This window comes from Mya arenaria, chromosome 5 (assembly GCF_026914265.1).
Source record: "Mya arenaria isolate MELC-2E11 chromosome 5, ASM2691426v1".
NCBI classification, from domain to species: Eukaryota; Metazoa; Mollusca; class Bivalvia; order Myida; family Myidae; genus Mya; species Mya arenaria.
The window spans coordinates 25427195-25445122 of NC_069126.1; the positions used below are offsets into that span (position 1 = coordinate 25427195).

General features: G+C 34.4%; 1 protein-coding gene across 3 annotated transcripts in view; it reads right to left on the bottom strand.

Annotated features, from left to right (window-relative positions):
• Positions 1-17484, bottom strand: part of LOC128234065 (transmembrane protein 145-like) — a 31401-nt gene extending 13917 nt beyond the window's left edge. For 2 of the 3 annotated variants that reach the window (XM_052948048.1, XM_052948046.1), the window contains exons 1-10: positions 17314-17484; positions 16188-16262; positions 14258-14332; positions 9830-10069; positions 5142-5232; positions 4498-4569; positions 4037-4192; positions 2565-2737; positions 1905-2077; positions 138-258 (exon numbers count right to left, since the gene is read on the bottom strand). In XM_052948048.1, the coding sequence (XP_052804008.1) occupies positions 138-258; positions 1905-2077; positions 2565-2737; positions 4037-4192; positions 4498-4569; positions 5142-5232; positions 9830-10069; positions 14258-14332; positions 16188-16262; positions 17314-17409 (1272 nt within the window). In that variant the 5' untranslated portion in view covers positions 17410-17484. Of the gene's footprint in view, positions 1-137; positions 259-1904; positions 2078-2564; positions 2738-4036; positions 4193-4497; positions 4570-5141; positions 5233-9829; positions 10070-10866; positions 11062-14257; positions 14333-16187; positions 16263-17313 lie in introns of all 3 variants that reach the window. The other variant, XM_052948047.1, reaches the window with a different exon arrangement.
• Between the last annotated feature and the right edge of the window lie 444 nt (positions 17485-17928).

Here is a 17928-nt window from a genome sequence, read left to right on the forward strand (position 1 = left end):
CTGTCAATACATAATCATAATAATATATTTGCCATTTGCTAGCTATGCCCACTGTGTTACTACATGCATGCTTATGAATACAAAACCACTACCACTAAGCACTACCATCTTAGACGGGTCACGTGCATATAACTCACCAAAAAAAACAAATGACCACATAGCGTCACAAAATTTTCAACCCCGACCACAGTTTTTTCTCGGGACCATAAAGCTATAGCAAACATCGCTACAATGATAACAATGGGACCAGCCCAAAACCTGAAAGTCAACATGTACACATTACTTTTATCAAGAGCATAGTACATGTACTGATAACATGTATATAGTTCTCCTCATATACAATATTACAAAATTGAACAGACTCTTCTTTGCATAATCTTGCTTTTGAAAGTGCATTTTAAATCACTAAAAAACACTACAATAGTAAATATATATTTTTTGAAAAGAACAGAAAAGGTTAACTAAAATTTGTGTCACCTTTGTCAACATGTCAAAACTGATGTCAATCCAGAGCAAATATCATACAACAAAAAAGAAAATCGTTATTTGAAACTTATTTTCAAATATGGATCAAATCATTGGGTTGGTTTTAAAAACTGGAATTTTCTTTGTTCATCTGAATGAATAAAAATGGCTCATTCACTACGCTCACTACATCCGTTCTTAATCATAAAGGTTTTACTTCATGTCATCTAATTATTGCTTAAAATCTTTAAAATTTAGAACTATATGTTTAATATACTTCCTCAAACTCTTTGTTTATTTATAGATGTTTTAAATTTGTACCATAATGTAGACTAGTATTTTTGCTATAAAAATAGACATTTGTATTATTCCCTGATTGTGTATTTGAAACATGTTTTTAAAAGTGTCATGGTCAAACATTTGAATGTTTTCTAATACAGTCGAAACTTGCTATGTCAAACTCTGTTATCTCAATGTTCAGGTCATGTCAAACTGTCTTGGATTGTCTTGGATTTAGTTATACACTTTTTTGTATTTTGGTTATATCGGATGTTTGTCAAAGTATTTCCCGAGGTCTCAACAAATTTGACATAGCAAGTTTTGACTGTACAGCAAGTTTGCATTGTAGATATTGTGAGCCCCATTTTGGATCAGCCTGCAATTCCCTACATTATTCTTATTAAAATGAAATAATTTATAAGCATTATTGAAGCATTTTTTGCTGTATATAAACAATGTTCTAATAATTGGTGTCTTGGAAATGTTTTGTTTATGGTCATTGTCAGCAACTTTTTTTGCTTTAAAGCTGACTTTTAAGGCCCTCAACCTAGCAGTGAAGATTGGGATTATAGTGTTATACCAACTTATTGAAAGGAAATTTACCTTTAAAATAATGCCAATAGTAAATTGTTCTGGATTCAATTACTACATGGCTTGTTGTAAGATCAGTTTGATGGAATATATTACAATATATAAAAAATTTCTTGTTACTAAAAATATTATTGAAGTGAACATCAAAGATATATATATATATATATATATATATATATATATATATATATATATATATATATATATATATATATATATATATATATATAAAGTACTGTTTTAAGGCAATGTAACTTGCATCAATAAGCCACATTGTTTGTTAATTTAGAGTAAATATTTAATATCAAATGAATAATATAATTCTGTGAATATCAATTTCAATTTTTGATTAAACAATTATCTTCCGCTTAAAAGGCTGATGAACCCTGTGGACTGAATCCATTTATGTACAGGTCCTAAAGAAACATTCAGATTATTTATTTTCTTTCTGTAAGTTTTTACTATTAAGACAAAACAAAGTTAAAATACCCAAATAAAAATTTTTTACACTTGATATACAACTTATTTATGATGCATCAACATTTTACATATATTATATATATACGTACCAGAGGGTAAAAAAGATAAAGAAGGGATGGTAGAAGGATCCCTTCTCTGGGTAGTGTTTCAGGGTGAAGAAGATTGCATAACAGAACCACGCGTAGCCGATGATGCGCATCACGATCATCACGTAACCAGGCGGGCTCTCGTACAGGTACAGGACGAGACCAGGGTCAAATATCTGAATCAAAGTGTTACAGCATGTACAAGTGATTATCAAAATGATTATATCAGTATGCTTTTGACCTTTAACAATAAGATGGACATAATATGTGCTACGTCCAAATGACATACCACTGGTGCATTCTATTTTAATGCACATCAAAGTCAATATTGAGCAAAGAGGTTTTTCATTTGTTGGTAAAAAGACACTTTCAAAATGCTTTCATAGTCTTTCTGGATTAATATTGCAGATACTGTAGTTTAAACATTGTGAGCGTTTAATTAACCCCAAATGATCATATCCCTAATTAAAACAAGAACAATTGGTTGCGTTTCGTAACTTTTAACATTGCAAAAAGAGCCCAAAACAAAGAAAATCTTAAATTAAAGCAATCGAGCCAGTTTATTTTTTTTTAGACAAAGGTTGAAAACACGGTTATCTGCTTGTCACAATGATGCTAAATAAGTGATAAGCTAACAGTGAATTTTTTATGGTTACCACTCACTATAGCTTCCCATATGAAGACGACAATGTAGAGAATGGTATAAATCGTCATAAACACGGATATCTTGATTGTGGACATGCTGCTCAGCTTCCCGCGTGTTATCGTGTAACCCTTTCCCATCAGAATCAACATCAGTAGGAACACCAATGTACTAAGGGCCTCAAACGCTCGACCTGAAAATAACTAGAACTGTAAGCCAAAGGCTAACGAATACCCCCCAACCCTTCCCTGTCTAGGTTGTTTGCCCTGGCCTTAGTTATGGTATCATTAGAAAGCACAAGGCAATAATACAGGTGCACAAAATCACATATACAAAGGTTCACATCATGGTGATGGATAGCTGAAAGTTTGAGAAAAATATATTGAAAAATGACAAAGGAGTAGGCCACCAAAGCGAATATTGTAACAAATTTAAGGCCTGTATGCACCTTCAGGACTTTTGATGGTCTTTTTAAGGACAAAATCAATTAAAGGTCTTTTTAAGGCCATGCAAACTTTCTGATTAATACAGGTGCACCAAATCACATATTCAACAGTTCATATCATGGTCATTGACATCTGAAAGTTTGAAAAAGATTTATAGAAAAAATGAGAAAAAATGACCAAGGATTAGGCTAGACAAAGCTGTATAATTTTTGCCTATTTTAACTTATTCAGGGGCCATAATTGGAGACATGATCATGTGATTCCAACCACAATCACAGGGGCAAATGTTCTCACCATAACTAAAAGTTTGAAAAAGATTCATTCAAAAATGACGAAGGAGTAGGACGAACAAAACTAATTTTACCCAATTTAACTCATTAAGGGGCCACAACTCCACTCAGGATCATGTGACTCCCACCAAATTCATGGAGGCAAAGGTTTACATCATGGCCATTAATATTTGAAAGTTTGAAAAAGATTTGCTCAATAGCTTCAAAGAAGAATCCTGGACAAAGCTAATTTTGCCCAATTTAACTCATTAAGGGGCCACAACTCCACTCAGGATCATGCGACTCTGACCAAATCCAGGGAGGCACAGGTTTACATCATGGTCACTAATATTTGAAAGTTTGAAAAAGATTTGTTTAATAACGACAAAGATGAATCCCGGACAAAAAAAAAAACGGACGGACAGACGGACAGACAGACGGACAACCCGATTCCAGTATACCCCCCCAAACTTTGTTTTGGGGGGTATAATAATGTAAATAATGGCTAGGCTTATAAAAGTCTGGCCTACGAAAAGAAGTAAAATGTATCATGAATTATCTTTAATATTGATCACCATCAGTGGATCTTTATAAATGCTTTAGTGGGTGTCATATGAAACCATTTTACTCAAATTTTGAGTTCACTATAGAATATGACATTTAATTGTACCCTTGTTGGTAAAAGGACCCGTACGAGTTGAAATAATTATGCCATGTTTTTGTATATACATATTGCTACTTTATGACCATCATGAAATAGTGAAGCAGCCCACTGACCAGCATATTTGGTAGCCTGAAGTTTCTCATAGTTGCCATCATTGCCATACACGCCATATGCCATGGACATTAAGAAGAGATAAAACGTCCACAGGAACACCGACACCATGTACATCTTGTATGTTGTGTGCCACAACTGACGATTACGTAGAAACACTGAAAAAACAACAGGACCATTTGCACAATCAGACATCGTGTACATCTTTGTTTGTTGTGCGTCACAACTGACGACTACACAGTAATTCTGAAAGAAACAGGAAATTAAATTCATCTTGTACATGATGTGAAACATTTTAGGGTTATGCAGTCACACTTAAAACACCAAAAATATTGACCATTTTAAATCAGCCACTAAAATTGAACACAGCCTTTACAAGATCTGTGCATTATCCTCTCTTATAACAGTATCACCCCTCATAGAGTTCTTAGCACTATGTTTACCTAAAGTATATCATACATACCAGCACACACGATGACCAGGGCCGACAATAGCACATAGACAATCAGGAAGGCGACGTCAATCGGCATGATGTCTACATGAAATACAAAAAAGATGTCCAATATGTAAATAGATTTAATATGTGAATACAAAAAAGTAACAAGTAATTTCCAACGGGCTAGATAATTTTTCAAAAGAAAGAAATGATATGTAATTATCAAAATAATTAATGTTTGTTTACAATTTCACTGCAAAAAATAATACAGTTGGTAGGTCACTTTTGATTTTATGTAAAGCTGTGTCTGAAAGCCATTTTCACACTTCAAACCTTCACTATTTGTCAGGGTCAACATTCACTACAACGCTCCAAAACAGCATATGTTCATACATAATGCTTGTACAAAAAGCTACTGAAAATATCTTTGCCCATAAGCATATAAAATCAATGATCAGAAAAGAATTCTTTGGTGGCATTTAAAAAAAAAAATTATGGTCGGGTGAAAAAAGAGACAATGGAGAAAGAGCAAAAAAATGTTTTACTGTTATGGGTTTTAAGCTTGTACTTGAATTAGGCGAAGAAGAAATTGATAATTACATGAGTTGTAAACTCATAAGATGGTGCAATCAAAGTCCAAGAAAAATGACAAAAATGCAGATAACTCTTACAAAATTCATCGGCAGAATACTCCCGGTGTAAATAATCTCCAACCTCAGCATTTGTCATGTGAATTTTGTACTTCAGTTTTATACCAACAGGCTGTAATGGTAAAATAAACAAAATTTATGTCCCAATATCTCAGTGCTATCAGCCATCAAATAAAACACCAGCTGCCAGCTATTTCTAGTATTTGTTAAGTGATTATTTGGAGTCATTCAAAGTGCATTTATTTTACAGCTGTACTAGAACATAACTGAATTCTATCAACACAAACATCTTACTGATATAAGTGTTGATTGTTTTATCAGAGAAATACAAGCTGGCAAAATGATGTTTATTTACAATGATTTACAAAAAACAATTAAATTACATTATCTATATAATATACTATGCTGACTTAATATTGACAAAAATAGTTTGTTTTCATGATATCAACTTTAATTAATATTATAAACCATGTTAATATTTTTTTTAAATATTTACAAAATTTATGTGCTTCTATATATGTGATATATTAAAGCAAAGTTATTTATACACGCAGTGCCATGTTAAATATAGCAACGAAATACAATGCAAGACAAATTTGCAAATACAAGCAAAGCAAACAAGCACACACATGTGTTACAACAAAACACATTAGTACAAAACATACATGACAAGAAAAGCATAACAATTTTTATTCGATACAAGGGTAGTTGAACAGCACATGCACATTAAGGAGGCAATTCAGATAGACAAACTTAAAACTAAGATTCACAGTTCTTACTGATATCTGAAGTGAAAATCCAGTATTTTTTAGAAAAAAAGTGTGAGTCCAGCCTTTTTTATGCTTTTTAGATTTCTTTTATAAAACCTCCACATCCCTACCCATGATTTGAGAATACCTGATAACAAGAGCTGTCACAGAGACAGCGCGCTCGACTATTCCACCGCTTTTCAGTGTAAGGATTGAAAAGTTTTGGCGAAACATGCATGGATCACAGTGTTAGATTAGATTCCAATGCAATACATGATGTGCTGAGATATTAACATAAATGTGGTTACATGCAAAACCTTAACCAGAATTTCTATGTCAAATAAAAAAGGGCCATTATTTGCAAAATACAGTTATCTAACTTGGTTATTCAATTAGGTTGGGTGGTTGAATACCATAGTATAAAGTCTTAATGCAATACATCAAGTAATTGCTGAGATAATATCCTATGTGTGCTAACATGCAAGACCTTAACCAGAATTTCTAAGTCGCATACTTAAGGGGCAAAAATGATATAATATGAAAGATAGAGTTATCTAACTTGATTAAATAAGAAGGTTAAATGGTTGGGAGCATGTGTGTAAAGTTTCAATGCAATACATGATGTATTCGCTGAGGTATTGACTTCAAAGTGGTTACATGCAAAACCTTAACAAGAATTTCTATATCGAATAAAAAAAGGGGCCATTATTTGAAATTAATGCAAACTAGAGTTATCTTTCTTTGTTATTTAAGTAGATTGGATGGTTGAGTACCATTTTATAAAGTCTCAATGCAATACATCCAGTAGTTGCTGAGATATTAACTTAAATGTGGTTATATGCAAAACCTTAGCCAGAATTTCTAAGTCGAATAATAAAGGGCAATTATTTTGCATTAAATGCAAACTAGAGTTATGTAACTTGATTATTTTAGTAGGTTGGATGGTTGAGTACCATTGTATCAAGTCTCAATGCAATAACTCAAGCAGTTGCTGAGATATTAACCTATGTGTGCTTACACGCAAAACCTTAACCAGAATTTCTAAGTCAAATAATAAAGGGCAATTATTTGCATAAAATGCAAATTAGAGTTATCTTACTTGGTTAATTAAGTATGTTGGATGGTTGAGTACCATTGTATCGAGTCTCAATGCAATACCTCCCGTAGTTGCTGAGATATTAACCAATGTGTGCTTGCACGCAAAACCTTAACCAGAATTTCTAAGTCGAATAATAAAGGGCAATTATTTGCATTAAATGCAAACTAGAGTTATCTAACTTGGTTAATTAAGTAGGTTGGATGGTTGAGTACCATTGTATCAAGTCTCAATGCAATACCTCAAGCAGTTGCTGAGATAATAACCTATGTGTGCTTGCATGCAAAACCTTAACCAGAATTTCTAAGTCAAATAATAAAGGCCTATTATTGGCATTAAATGCAAACTTATAAGTATCTTCCATGGCCGAGAGTGTAAGATAGGTTCATCCCGACCCTCGCGTAGGGTGTTTTGCGGAAACGAGGTTAACCGAGTTTCTGCAAAACACACAGCGCGAGGGTCGGGATGAACCTATCTTACACGAGCGGCTATGGTAGATGCTTTTTCTCCCATCTCAGTTAAACAAAATTAAGTAACAATGCATTTTTTTGCCGGAACTCTTTTATGCTTAGTGAAAATAATTGCGTACGAATATGCAATAATTCGTGGTTGTCATGAATATTCGCCCAGTGATTCAGAGTATGTAAATGGTCTGATCGGTCTTTAAATATTTCTAAGAAGAGTGAAGCATTATTTCTTGAAAGGTGCGTTAAAACTGTTTTCTGGTGACATTTGAAGCGAGAAATAATTAACTCGCGTTCTAAATATTGCCAACGGACAAGGTTTCCATGATGCGCTACAAACGACAGTCTTCAACAAGGGAGGTAATTACAATGTGGTGACCATTAAAAGAAGTTCCATCCGGGCATTTTATCTTCGCCCGTGGGCAAGATTATAAGTATCTTCCATGGCCGAGAGTGTAAGATAGGTTCATTCCGACCCGAGCGTAGGCTGTTTTGCGGAAAGGAGGTTTACCGAGTTTCCTCAAAACACCCTGCGCGAGGGTAGGGATGAACCTATCTTACACGAGCGGCTATGGTAGATGCTTTTTCTCCCACCTCAGTTAAACAAAATCAAGTAAAAATGTATTTGTTGCTGGAACTCTTTTGTGCTTAGTAAAAATAATTGCGTATGGATATGCGATAGCACATGGTTGTTATGGATATGCGCGCAATGATCCAGTTAATGTTAATAGTCAAATCGGTCTTTTTAAATAGTTCTAAGGAGATTGAAGCATTATTTCTTGAATGGTGCTTGAAAACTGTTTTATGGTGACATTTGAAGCGAGAAATAATTAATTAGCTTTCTAAATATTACCATAAGACAAGATTTCCTTGCTGCTACTGACGACAGTCTTCAACAAGGGAGGTAATTACAATGTTGTGACCATTAAAAAAGGAGTTCCATACGGGCATTTTATCTTCGCCCGTGGGCAAGATAAGAATATCTAGCATGGTTAAATTATTGGATCTACTTATCTGAGGTGGGAGAAAAAGTGATCTTACTTGGTTAATTAAGTATGTTGGATGGTTGAGTACCATTGTATAAAGTCTCAACGCAATACCTCAAGTAGTTGGTGAGATATTAACCTATGCGTGCTTGCATGCAAAACCTTAACCAAGGGGTGACGCCGACGCAGACGCTTGGGTGAGTAGTATAGCTCTCCTTATTCTTCGAATAGTCGAGCTAAAAATGTAATAAAATAACTGTATATAAACTAGATGCTAATGGCGACATGTATGGCCCATTGAAAGAGCCTTTGACACAGACGGTTCTCTTCTATGCAAATGCAACATAGAAGAACATGGAGTTAAACAATATGTGTACCTGTGAAACTACGCATCATCATGGTGAACCTTCATGGCAAGTTGTTGTTTTTTTTAAATCCTATATTAAATGCATGGTAAAGATATAGCCCACATAAGGCTGACAGTCCAGACAAGGCCTATACTCAGCACTCATTTTGACAAGTGTGACTTTGATCTTTGAGGTGCAGACCTGAGTCTTGTGCACGACATTGCCATCTCATCTTGGTGAACCTTCATGGCAAGTCTTTTCAAAGTCCTATACTGCATGGTCAAGATACATCCTGGACAAGGATCATTTCAACCTTTGACCTCTAAGCGCAACCTTGTCCTTTGAGGTGCAGACCTGGGTCATGTGTGCGACACGCCATCTCATCATGGTAAACCTTCATGACAAGTTTTTTGAAAATCCTTTACTGCATGGTCAAGATACAACCTAGACAAGGATAATTTCAACCCTTGGCCTTTAACCTTCACCTTTCTCTTTGAGGTACAGACCTGGGTCTTGTGGGCGACACGCCACCTCATCATGGTGACCTTTTTTTAAAAATCTATACTGCATGGTCAAGATACAGCTCATACAAAGTTTAGTCCAGATTGATGCGAGCACGCAAATACTATGCCTCGCTCAGCGCAAGTGGGCTTGACAAAAATGTTAACTTGTTAAATTAAACCTAGACTCAGAAATGTAGTTAGAAAACATAATAGTAAACAAAAATTTGAAAACAAATTATGAGAATAAAAACAACACTATCAATAGAAACATTAAATATTGGGTTACAAAAGGTACAGAATAAGCTGTATTATCCATTCATATATTTAGCAGTACATTGTAAAACTAAAAAAAATATATTAGCAAATTAGAAAATAATCAGTCAGTTTCTGGGGTATACCATACAACCAAACACAAAAAAGTTCCCAAACTTCACAAAATTGCAGAGGATTTTATTGTAACCATGAATACTAAGTAGCAGCGTGTATATATACATGCAATTGTTGCTAGCACTAAGCAAAGTGAGAATGAGTTACATTACAGTAGATCAAGCTTAGCCAACTTACACCAGTAGAATTTCTGTCATGGCAACGACTTATGGCCATGTACCACCATCTCTCACGAGTTGATTGGAAATATCGGTCATCATTGCACTTTATACTGTCAACACCTCCGATAACTTTGTATTCACAATTGACATATGTGTACAGAAGTTGGATTGAAACTGACGTATTGTACGGGAATGGCATGATTCTTAATCTTTGTCCATTTTCAATTTTTGCCACATCAACTTTTTCTTGGCAGGACTGTTGAGGAGTAAATAACAAGAAATAAGTCTAACTTAAACAAATATTCTTTAGAGACCTCTGTAACATAAAATCCTTCACAATTCTGATAAGGCTTGGTAGAATTTTTGGCTGGATTCGATGAGGATATGCATAAACAGCAGAAAACACTTTGCCTGAGTTCTGATGTCATTGTATGCACTCTGTCTTACAATGATACCTAACCACAAATATGAAATATCAGGCTATTTCAGACATAAAATTAAGCCAATTCAATGATCATTTCAGTCACATAGAGGATAATTGTTTGTTTCGGTGTAAGATAGCATTATACTTTATCGAGTACCGGTAAGCACCAAAAGTTTTCAGTTATGCACCAAAAAGCATGAATTGAACTAAAATGACTACAGCATCTTATGATGTGTTATTTTTTGGCTTAAAATGTCTAGACGTGCTCTTCTGTATTCCACGATAACCTAATAGAGAGCACGCCGAGAACACCACCCACCCCCGACCCCTCCCCTGACAAGCCTACACGTCTGTTTTTGTGCAGCTTCGTCCCAAACTATATTGTATGTAATGGCAAAAGGCTCTCATATTGTAAAATGCAAAAACTGAACTAGGACACCCCTGCAAGCAAACCAGTTAATAGAGCAAGCAGGCAGGCAAGCAAAAGGCAATTAGTCTAAGCAATCATATACATAATCAAAAACACCACAGACAATCCACCACTAAATAAACAATTGATATATCAAAATAGCATGTGGGCACAAAAACCATGTGGCATGATGACTGCAGTGTCGTTTCCTTGCACTTACTGTCTGTGGGTTACAATGTGACACTGCTATGTACCACCAACGTTCTCGGGCTGATCGGAAAGATCTTTGTTCCGAACAATCATATTGCTCAACACCGTCAATGATAACCCTTGAGCACCCAGCACCATGTCCCTCCAAGAGGACTATTGCTTGGTTATTCTCTGGTTTCAGGACGGATTCTCGCTCTGTGCAATTCTGTTGTACATGAATTTAATGCAAAAAAGTGACAAAAATAAAGATAACAACCAAAAACGAGTGGCTACCTGTGAATATACAACAATCATAAACTTAACATAGCCTTGCTCAAACAGAGCTTTGTGCTCCATCAAACATCATTCACTTACATCGCCCTCACTCAGTTCACACCGGCTGACAGCAATATACCACCAGCGTTCCCTCGATGATCGAAACTTTCGCCCACCAGAACATTTATACATATTATTTTCAATAATGCAGCCTGAGAGAGCATTTTGGGTGGACAGGTAAATGACTTGGTTGTTGACAGGATTCAGGGCTGCAACTTTCTGGGCACAGGTCTGTATAAAGCAGAAAATACTAGCAATATCGAAAAACAAGACTAGTGTCACCCAAATAAAGCCATGTAAATGGGGCATGAAAAAAAAATGTTGGCTGTTTATTGAACATCAGAGCCTCAACATTTGTAACACATCATACAAATAATTCAGTTCTTTCATATTTTCTGAAATAAAAAGTTGTGTTTAAGTGGTACAGGAATATTTCAAAAAGTTACAATCATACACAAAAAAAAGAATTAGTTATATTTTATGCTTTTTACAAATCAAACCATTTCTACAAGAATTACAGAAAGCTTCTTATGTGGCTTTTTTTATTATTAACTGATTATGCATTTAACTAATTGATGTTTGCCAACTATTTATACATTGATTATCTCTGCACACACCCTGGACTTAAAACTCATACTTATTTTTATTTCTGATTTTTTTTTTCATTTATTTTTTCATTATTTAGAAATTAAAATTTGGTTAACTAAGATATCAGTCTGTGTTTTCACAATAATTTTAGAGTTAGACACTCTCAGTGAATTCAATCTGTGTGTAAAGTCTTATAAACGAAGGATTTTGAATATCAATCTGTCCACAACAATATGTATGCCAAGTCTTGATGTCAAACTTGAAAGTCCGCTGCATTACTTGGCAATGGTGTATATTGTTCAAGTTTGGTTCATGAAACATGAAGTATAGGCATGAAAAAAAATAAACCTATGTTTAATCAATTCACTACATGGGCTGCGAAAGTGGTCAAGTGGTTAAGGTGTCCCACCTCACCCAAGAGGTTGTGGGTTTGATCCCTATCTGGGGTAAATTCCAATGGCATCTTAAAAAGGGCGCAGCACAGGTTTCTACCTAGGATACGGATTTGAATTATTCATATCAGCTTTTAGCTGTTTTCACAATCAAGCTGAAATAACCAAGTATAAACTAAACAATAATTGAGCAAAACATGTAAATGTATGACTCAAATTGAACATGGAAGACTTGGCATAACTGTGATAGTTAGCTAAAAACCTTTGAAAATTATTGAGCTAAGGGGACAGTGTGAACTCACATCACTTGTTTCATTCTTGTAACATCTACTTATTGCAAAGTACCACCAGCGCTCCCGAGATGACTTAAATATTCGTCCCCCGATACAATCAAACATTCCATCGTCGGTGATAATACACCCCGATAGACCATAATCTGTCGTTAAGTTTACCACCTGATTGTTGCTTACATCTAGAACAGCTTCTTTTTCCTCACAACTCTAGTGAAACAATAGTTTGTATTTGTAAAAAACACACACAAAAAACACACTAAAAAGTCAATATTAGATTATGCTTGTCCATGGTAAGTTTAAAGATTGCTAAAGATAAAAATTCAAGTCCATAAACATTTAATTGTCTGGACTTTTACTCACAACTCTTCATTGACTTAGTAGAACAAATGACTATTCAAATCAGGGTGGCTCATTATGAGAGGCACAGGAACATGTTTCAGCCCTTAATCTAACACTTTGGTTAGAGAAAAGTACACACATTCTTGAAATTTGTGGTCCTGCTATTAATTTAGAGGTAAATCAATAAAATTAAAAACTCTTACCCCTTGAAGATATTGAATACATAGATTTCTTTAAGACAGTATTGTATTTTATGATAATGTGACTCTCAAATATGTGTTTACTTTATATCTGATTGGAAGGAGTGTTTATCACGAAAATGTGCAGCATTTACATTAAATTACATACTTCCTTATACAAGCCATGTAATTCAGATTGGATTATATTTGGCAAATTCTTTAAATGGCCAGCTGCCAAAATTTAAGTATTATGGTAATCTCTTAAACTTAATTTCGTGTCCTCAAATATTTACCATCATATTTTCGCACATAATATAACAATTAAAACCAATCGAAATGGTCACTTGATATTTAAAAGCTCAATACGTGTAAAACTATGACCTGTTCTTAGCTTCACCCTAGGAAAGGAAATACATAATATATCAATTCATGTGAAAACATGTGTACACAAAAAGCTGTTATTCTTAAGTCGAAACTTGATCACTTAGTAAAATAAGAATACAACCAACATTTTCAGACAAAAGCTTTGCATATAGGCAATCATTAAAGAACAAGGCTTAATTGTTCAGATTCCAACTTTCTGGGGTGTTTAAAGCTCCCCTACTGCTACTCCTGCTACTGATACTCCCGGCGTCAGATTTTGCATTGACAATGTGTCAGCCAATGAGGTTGTATCACGTGCATGGGCAAGTCAATTAGATGACCAGAAGTAATATCTTAATTATTAAGAAGGACTTGTTTTTGATTTTAAGATTTTACTTTGTCATTTAACTATTACTTAAATTACAAACTACATTTTCAGCCAATAAAATTGCAGACAGGCAATCATTAAGCACTAGGCTTAATCATTAAGAATTTTCAACTTTCGCAGGCATTTAAAGGTCTGCCAATTGCCACTCATACAATACACACTCTTTGCTTCAGATTTTGCATTGACTATGTGTCTGCCAATTTGCTCATTTGCTACGCTCACTCAGCCCATTCTTAGTCATTAAAATGTTACTTCATGTCATCTAACTATTACTTAATTCATCTGATTTTATGCACTGTGTTTACTAAGTCTACAAATTATGATATGTACATGTATGATATTATACAAATAAAATTTTGCAAAACAGTGCCATTTACTTTTTTTATTTTGTTTTTTACATTTTATTAATAAATTAAATAGAGTGATGCTGAATTTATCTTACGAATGATATTACATCAGACATAGGGGTGATTTTAAACAGTAGTACTGCAGTATTTAAAATATCTCCTGAATTGAAAATTGCTTTAACATCTCTCTTGTGTACCTTTCCTGATTTGTAAACAGCAGCCCACTGGTCCTCTGTGTCAAAGTAGAGCAAGATATTCTGTGGACCATATTCCTGGAACAATGGAACATGAGGGATATATTACCAGGAATGGTAAAGATTAAGAGATCGTAACATTGTTGGGTTGTTCTTTTTATACTGAGGTTGCCATACTCCATTACTTCATGAACTCTGTAAACTATTGTTCAAATATTATGGTTGTATTGTTAGTTGAGCTAAATGACAAATCTACCAACACTGGAAATTATGCTATATTACAAAGGTATTGGCAATGTTTAGTCCATGTCAAACAAAAGAACTTTTATAATGGAACATTCCTTGTCACGTAATGTTCTAAATAAAGATATATATTTGACATGTTACATATTATTTTCAAATACTCAATAAAGTAGTTGACTATTTCTCAATACAGTTTATCATCTGATATGCCACTCATCATACATACAGCATATGGACATGCAGTTAGTGCCAAAATATATTTTTATCACAAAAAAGCAAATTTTTTTTTACTTCATTTCATAAATATATCCAGAAATATTTTATTTTTTAAAAGAATCAAAACATTATGTATTCGTATAATTGCAATATAACCAGTGCATGCATGGAGGACTGCTAGCTTCATAGAGAATGCTTGATCAGCACTCAACTGAATGATTGTTTATTCAATTTATGCATGCAATCTATGCCCAGACACAAACATTTTAAAACATGTATTTATGTATGCATGCACAGATCATTATTGATTTATCTGGAACAGATATTTTTTATTTGGTAGGATTGGCCAATACCCTAGTAAAACATGAGCACCGTTTATATATATGTTTTCAAAATCCTTTAATCTATTTTTGAGGTCAGTGTTTTCCACAAGTCAGTTAAATTAAATTATGAAACTGTTTAATCTTTAACCATTTATAACCTTCTTAACACACTTAACACCTTTACATATAAAGACATTGAACTGAATGTGACCATTACATAAAGCTTTAAAAACCAATACTTAAAATGTAGCACTAAATGAAATATTGTCTGTAACATCATTAAACATTCTGAACTTATATATTTATGCCATTTAATTCAATTATTTCCCATATATATCTTTTACTTTTTACACTAGACTTAGTTTTTTATATGTTCTACCTTGGCATAAAAAACAATAATTGGTTTTCATAATGAATAAGAAGTAGAAGATCCCAAATAGTTGTTCACTGCACGTTCATGAATAATGAAAACAAGGTGTATTTACAGTTCTAATCTTAACAACAGTTAACACCATTTATGTGAATGAACTTGCCATCTTCATAATTGACAGACATGTATATTTCGGAAACATGACTGTCAATCCAGGGGCCACAGATTCGAGCCCTGTTGCTGTGGTTCTAGGTGCTATTCAAATGTGCATGTTAGAGAACCCGAGTAGCTCTAGGGTTATTGTGTACTAAGCCCCACAATCCTAAGCCTAACAAAACTGATTTTCTAGGTGGTGCTGACACCCCAGGAATTGTGAGGTGGAACTCAAGACTAAAAGCACCATCCCCCCACCCCCAGTGATTTTCTGTGTGGTGTCAATCTGTCAAAACACATGAATAATACATGGGCAACAAATTATTCAACAATAGCGCTGCAGAGCGATTGCTAATGCAGGTGTTGTTTTTTTTTAGTCAAATACATGCATGGGGCATTAATATTTCATTTGAACATCTTGAAAAGTTATTAAACCAGGGCCAAGTTTTTGCATTACTTTTTAAGTTAATTCATGTTTTAATTATAACAAGGCATAACTCCACAAATATTCAAGCATAGATATGGGCCTTGCAACACATGTAGAAAGGCTATCACAATAACTAACCCTTTTTTTAAGAAGAGCTTAAAATGCATCTGATCAAAACTAATTAATTAAGGGACAACTCACAACTGGGTACTGGAATTCGAACTGCAGTGTCCCCTTCTTTGAAAGGAAACAAAACCGTGTAATGAACAGCCAGTCCTGAAAAACATGTAAAAATGCATGCATATACCAAACAAAATGTTGAATTTGAAAATTATCCAAATAGTGAACAAAAACTGTGCACCCAAAAGGTCTTGTTGGGAAGATAGCTGGTCTAAAATAACAGATGTTCATTACAGGATTATGGACCGCTAATCCCTAACAATTGTGAAAGTGAAGAATCTGCCATATTTAAAATTGTAAAAAAAAATGTCCACTGAATTATTTGGACTATTAAGATAGCCAGTATTTTTGCCTTTACATTGACGGATAGCCTTTTATTTAGAACATGTTTTCATAATGACCTTTCAAATCCAATGGATTTTGGAAACATTGATAGCTAACATTACATCATACGGGCTCATCTCATGACAAAGCTTTCAACAAATTTTGATGTCCCTAAGACAGAGAGTTCTACAATTTGAGTTTTTAAACGGAAACAGTTTTAAGATCAAGGTCACCAGAATTCATTAAGATTCATCTACTGGTTATGAGTTGACCAACGATTGAACCTGTTTACATGTAATTTGAGGTCCAAGGGCCCCTGGGTTCTTCAGTCATTTATTCAAAATGGATTTTCAGTTCAAGGTCATCACAACTTTGCCCTACTGACCTCAAAATCGATAGGGTTCATTACTGGTCATTACCAGCCTATCTACCAAGTTGGAGGTCCCTGGGCCTTAGTGTTTCTAAATTATTCATAGAAAACCGATGGAAGGACAGGCAGAGGGTCAGAAAGGCAGTGCAATTATTGTTTACTGCAGTTAGTGGGCATCCAAATTACACAAATTCATGATAAAACTTCAGATACGACAGAATAACAAGCATTCACCATTTGTGGTTCATTTATTTGAAATAAAAAATGAAACATTTTAATAAATGAATTGTGTATAAATTGACACTTGTTCACTCCGTTGATTTACAGAAATGTGTAAATTTGGCGCTGTCTTTGACATGTATATTGTGGCTAATTAATTCAAAGTAAAGTAAGATCCTAATGGGGTACGAAAAGAATAGTGTACGAAACTTGTTTACACTGGATACGCCATACCTCTAGAGAATCAATTTCTCCTTCCGCCCATTTTCCGTTACAAGATGGAGTAAGTAAAAATAAACAAATAACTGATGTCAAGAAAACGTTATTCATCTTTTAAATCCTTGTTTTCCGTCCGAGAGCGCTAAACAGTCAATTTACACGTCCGCCATTTTCTCATCACGTGACCAAAATCCCAGCAACAACGTAAACAATCGGCTATTTTTAGGAACACATCAATGAGTTCGCGTGTTGGTTTAATTGCCAATTAAAATGCCAATTTCATGCGATTTGCTTATTTTTCCATAAATTCTGATATCTTTTCATTAGCTGATTGATTGAATTGTTGATTGAAAACTTTATTAATCTATCTACCTGTATCTCGATCTATCTTCCATTTTACTGCATGGGGACAGGCCTACAGGACTGTGTATCATGTCTGTGACACTTGATGCGAGTCCCATATCGAAGCCCTACCGTGGACGGATTCGAGTATATGTGGTATCAGTTAAAGGGCGCCAAACTGTGGAAGGACAAGAACTTTGCAGGCAGAATATTTCAGTGGCTTGATTAATTAAACAAACAATCAATCAACTATAATTATAACCAATCAAGCAATATCATTCATTTATC